Raw genomic sequence first — 5,709 nt, forward strand, 5'->3', positions numbered from 1 at the left:
GCATTTTTTGAGCAACTGCTGTGTGCAAGGCACTGGGACACAGCCAAGTGGCTTGGATCCATCCGTGCTCCCAGTGAGGGAGCACGTGGCAAGTGTAAGAATGGCGTGAAGATAAAATAATTTAAGTTATGCTAAATGCCAGGTGGGGGTGAGCAAGGAGGGGCTGAAGGGAAGGAATCAAACACTGGAAACAGGAGTGCTCCCAGGAGAGGATGGAGCTGTTGTGTCTGATTAATGCGAGGAACTCCCATAGCTGGAATGGAGGTAGAGAGGTAAAGGGGTACGTGTCTGGTGTCTGGAGAGGGACCCCACAGGGTCTGGGGAAGGCTGGGGGTCATTTCGCTTGTGATGAGGTTACTGAGCGTAGTGACGGTGGCTGTTGTCATTTGGGTGTATGGGAAGCAGCTCCCTCGGTACTCCTCCTGTCTGCCTCCACCAGAGCCCGGGTCCCTGAGGAGAGCGGTCCTTTTCTGCTCCCTCCCTCTCCATGGCTCTCAGGGATTATGCACCAGCTCTCCCTCCACTCCCTTGGGGATTATGCGCCAGCTCTCCCTCCACTCCCTTCAAATAGGATGTGGTCCCAACCACCTCATTTTACAGAGCAAGAAGCAGGGTGAGAAGAGGGAAATGTCTTGCTCACTCAAGAAAAAGCTCACATCCTTTCCCCGTGCCCCCAAGGCCCAGGCACACCGCTTTCCTCTGTCCTCAACCTGCCTTGCTTGGTCTCACCTCTGAGCATTTGCATGGGCTGACACCACTCCCAGCGCTTTTCCCTTCTCTTCATGCAAGACTTGGCCTAAAAAGGGCACCTCACGAGGCGCCCTTCTTTCCCTCCTCACCCCCCTCACAAGGTGTGCTCCCAATGGCTGTGGTGGGGCACGTGCCTTGTTGTGCCCTCTGATTACTGTGTGTGAGCAGTGGGCCTGGGGTCCTTCCCCTCCTGGCCACACCCATGACTCAGTTACGAGGGGACAGGGTCTCAGGAACCAGGCTGGTGGTGTCCCATCTGTTATCTGGAGAAGATGCTTAAGACTTGCCCTCCCTCTGTTGAGGAGCCTGGGTGCCTGATCCAGCAGACGCACTTGAAGAGGGGGCTGTGGAACCCCAGAAATGGGCTTCTCTCAGTGTTGAGGGGTGTGGGTGCAATCAGCACGTGTCAGAGGTGACAGGCTTGAGTTTAACTTCAGTAGTGTCTTGTACCTGTTCTGTGCCTTGCCCAGGTGAGACCAGGCTGGCCATGGCCACAGGGGAGGGAAGTCAGACCCCAGGCTGGAGGCAGAGATGCCCCAATAACAAGCGGCAGCAATAGATAGATAGATAAATGAAAAAAGCACCTAGGAAAACAAGGGGACGCTTTATGCATATTGGAGTTCAAAGTGCTCACAGGTTTCATTTTGTGAGTAAACCTTTGAAACAGTGTGTCAACCTCTGAAAACAAATTTGCACCAGGAATTGTTTTCAAAACCAGGTGGCTCCCACACTGCACCATCTGTCCTGCAGCAGACACCCAATGCTGAGCCAGAAAAGCCCACCACTCTGGGATGGAGGCTGTTGATGGCTAGAACCCAAGCCAAGGGGCAGAATTCACTGCATTCTCACTGCATGCACTCCCGGGGCCTGTGGGTAAACAGGCCACAAAGCGCCACCCAGAGGTAAGGCCGTAGCATCCAGTTGGGTACGTGCTGGTGTGCCAAGTCATGTCTGACTCCTTGCAACCCGATGGACCATGTAGCCCGCCTGGCTCTCTGCCCATGGGATTCTCCAGGCAAGAACACTGGAGTGGGTTGCCATGCCCTCCTCCAGGGGATCTTCCTCACCCAGGGATTGAACCCGCATCTCTCATGCCTCCTGCACTGGTAGATGGGTTCTTTACCACTAGTACCACCTGGGAAGCCCCAGCATCCAGTTCCATTCTGTTCTGTTCAGTCACTCAAGTCGTACCCGACTCTGCGATGGACAGGGAAGCCTGGCGTGCTGCAGTCCACAGGGTCGTAGAGTCAGACACGACTGAGCTATTCACCTCAAGTATCCAGCTGGGGAAGACTAAATCCCCATGGCAAGCGAGATCTGAAAGAAGCCCATGGAAACAAGTGTCTGATCCTTCGCTTAACTGTTAAGAAATCACCCTGCCATCCCGTCTCCAAGCTGCCCCAAAGCTGGGAGGAAAACAATGCAGGACCCCAAGGCCGAGCAGTCAAAAAGAAAACACAGCCAACACATCATCCGTTTCTTTATTGTCCTTCAGATTCTAAAACTTCATGACACAACACATAGCCACTGATTCCAGCGTCTTTATTAGAACTTCTATGCCGCCTTGGTGGTCACTTTGTTTTTTAACATTATTATCAAAGTCACAATAAATACAAGTGACAACCTCCTCCCCCTAATCAAAACAAACCACCTCCCAAATACCCTACACTGGTGTGACTATTACTCTTTAAGGATTATAAAACTTTAGCTGTCCTTTAAAAAAAAAAACTCAGTCCAACTTCTTTAGGCAAACGCCATGTGCAGCATAACCAGGCATCGAAGAAAAACCCTATGGCAGAGCAGCAAGGGCCGTCTTTCCATTACCCACGCCTGTGATGAGAACATATGATTTATACAGAGGACTCCTCCCGTGTCTCCCCAGCCACAGCAGTGACTCGTGGGCCACTCGGGAGCCATGCAGGGGTGTCCTGTCGCCTCTTTCAGTGACCTTTTGCTTCCAGACCACAGCCACCACCCACCCCTACCTCCCAGAGCAGTCACTCTTGACCTTGTCAACGGTGTGGGTCCCAAAAGATACACCCGGGACCCTGAGGACTAGGGTCCCCACAACAGTCGGGATGGCCAGAGCCATGGGCAGCTGAGTGGACGTAGTTACCCCACGGGCACCTGCGGGCCTCCGCACACAGGCATTTCAGATGGGAAAGGGAGCCTGGTGAGCCCTGCACCCCAGTCCACGTAACAGCCAACGTTCTGAAGAGTTTCCAGGTGCCACTGGGGGTTCCTGCTGCAGATTACTGGGCAGTTACAATTGTCATTTGGGACTGGGGGCTCCCACGTTCTCTGGTTCTCCTGGGAACCAGATCCTCTCAGCCTACAGACTCCCAGAACCGTGGCCCATTTTGAGGGGTGGGCTTTGGGGCTGGGAGAATACCTTTAATGTTAACATCCTTCCCATACTTGAAAGGTATTTAATGCCCTTTCTTAATAACATCATAAATTTCACCACAGAACCATGCACTTGAGGCTTATAGGAGTGACAATGCAAAGGGGAAACTAAAGGGAAAAAGAGGGGGATAGAAGTTTTGAGACAGGGGAAATGAATCAAGATTAAGGCATCTCACCTCCTGGATCCCCCCCTTTTTTTCTTGATCCCTTTTTAAAAAGCTACATTTATGTCACAGTAAGTCCTACCAATGGGAATGTTCCTGCAAATGCTGGGCTGGAGGAGGCAGAGAACGGGTCAGGGCCCAGCCACCGCGTCCTCTGCCCACGGCGGTCAGTCTGTACTCAGCTCACAAGGTCTAGGCAGTAGCCTGGAGAAGTCTGGCCAGATGAGGTGAGGAGAGGTGGATCCTGAGCATGGTGGAGAGTGATGGGGCGAGGATCCGGGGCCAATGCGAGTGGCTTGGTTTTGAGCCCCGGATCACAGACCTTGTCAAGCCCTGTGGGGCTGCAGCCGCCCTGGGCACACCCACTGCAGAAGTGACCCTGGCCAAGACGCCCGAGTTGCTGCATGGCACTGAGGTCAGTTTGCCAGGGTCTGCCAGCTGGGCACTCCTGGTAGGATTTGGGAGTTTTGGCCCATGTCATCGAACAGAGAGAGCTAACAGCTCAGAGTAGTATAAGACAGGTATTTATTTGCCAGGCACACAGAAAAATGCGAGGAATAGAAATGCTTGCATACTCTTGATTTTTTGGTGTAAAAACACACCCTTCCCCACTCCCCCCTCCCCCAAAGGTCAATTTCCCCTTTTCCCCAAATCCCTGGATCTTGGAATGAAAGCCACCATTCTCCAGCCCTCCCCTTCTTCAGGCCACCTTCATTATGCACTCAAAACAAAAATCAATGAGAAATTTAGGGCTTTAGACAACAAAAAATTCAAACATTTTGCAAAACTAGGTCTTCTATTGCATGTCAAAAATGTCTTCTAAACACGGATATTCACACAACATGAGGGGGGGTTAAATGAGCCTTTATTAGAACGGTGCAGCAGTGTATTTGAGGAAGGTGGCCCTACAAAATAAGAATTTTAAATTAAGTCCCTAACTGCATGGACAGGAAAACCAGGGCTGGGGCTGAAGTGAGGAGCAGCGTACCCCGTCTCCACACGTGTGTGCATGCACACATGACACCCTCACACCTGCACAGAGCTGGCCCATGTGCAGCACACACACAACAGCTTCTGCCTTTCCTCATGGACTGATTTTTAAGGAGAGGGAGAAAACAGAACAGAACACAGCTAAGCGCAGACCTGATCCTTTGAGACGTTTCTGTAGACGCTAGGGGGTTAAAAAAAAGTCTGAAGGCAGACCCTGGCAGCATGGCCCTGCTTTTCAAGGGAGCTTCTAAACTAGACCCAAACGCAAACCCTGAAGTCTGGGGGTGTGTGGGCGCCCCCCCACACGCACGTGCCTGACAGGAGCACAGGCCAGGGCTCAGGATGCTGTCCATCAAAATAAGGAGGAAGAGAAAAGGAAACAATTTAATAAAGTAAATCACCACCACAACAAAAAACACAAGGGCCGGGCCCCTTCGACTTCCTGCTCCAGCTCTGGGTGTGGCTGCCGACTCTCCCCTCCCTACTCAGGCCCCAGGGTCCCAGGCTCCCTGGCTCGGTCTGGGTTGCAGTTTGTTCTTCTGCTTAAGTGTGGAAGGTCGGAGGATGTCTCCGGGATGAGCAGCAGCCTTCTGCTGGAGTGAGGGCTGGGGGGTCAGCAGCCCACCCCCCAGGGCACTGGGGTCGCGCTTGGCAGGGAACCCAGGGAACCCTGGGTCTGCACCGTTTACATTAAACTCCATCATCGTGAGGTGATTTAAAAAAATCTGTCAATCTAGGGATTGCCATGAAGAAAGGCAGTCAAAGATTAGGAGGCTAAGACGGGGGCAAAGCAAAACAGAACAACGCTCCGCCCCACTTCCGCAGCGCCGGGCAGCCCGAGCGTGTCACAGTGTCTGGGCGCGCCATCCACGAGCCCTGCCAGGGGCTGAGGGAGGGCCAGGAGCAGAGCCGGCCCCGAGGTCCGCTTTTCTGCTGGTGTTGGGCAAACTAAAGGCAAAGAAAGGAAGGAAGCCCACGGGAAAGGTCCCCAGTATGAATCCTGGTCCACCTGTGGAGCGCCCCTCCGTGACGCGACGAGACTCTGTAGCCAAGACTGGAGCTCTCACTTCGGCAGCGTGGCCTGCGCGCGCTCACCCTCTTGGGGAGCGGGGTATCTTCCCGAGCGGAGGGTGGTGGGGCCAGGTGGGAGGGAGGGAGCCTGTTCTCCACTGGGCCTGGCTCGCACTATTTCCACGTGGCTGACTGGGGGATGGAGCGGGGCGGGATCATGTCCAGGAGGTACTCCCGCTGGCGGTCCACGGCTGAGGAGGTCTTGTGCACCGCCAAGCTCGGGCTGACAAACGCGAGGGCCCCGCCTGCGACAGGACAGAGCAAGAGGCCACAACGGCCCCGGTCAGGGGAGGCTCCGGGGAAGACCCCCGGCTCAGCTGGGCCCACT

General features: G+C 54.0%; 1 protein-coding gene across 1 annotated transcript in view; it reads right to left on the minus strand.

Annotated features, from left to right (window-relative positions):
- Positions 1 to 3,822: 3,822 nt before the first annotated feature.
- GATAD2A (GATA zinc finger domain containing 2A) overlaps positions 3,823 to 5,709 on the minus strand; it is an 80,836-nt gene continuing 78,949 nt past the window's right edge. Inside the window, exon 14 of the mRNA XM_010847253.1 lies at positions 3,823 to 5,626. Within this exon, the coding sequence (XP_010845555.1) occupies positions 5,496 to 5,626 (131 nt within the window). The 3' untranslated portion in view covers positions 3,823 to 5,495. The remainder of the gene's footprint in view (positions 5,627 to 5,709) is intronic.

The sequence above is a fragment of the Bison bison genome, unplaced genomic scaffold, assembly GCF_000754665.1.
Source record: "Bison bison bison isolate TAMUID 2011002044 unplaced genomic scaffold, Bison_UMD1.0 scf7180017864248, whole genome shotgun sequence".
Taxonomy (NCBI): Eukaryota; Metazoa; Chordata; class Mammalia; order Artiodactyla; family Bovidae; genus Bison; species Bison bison.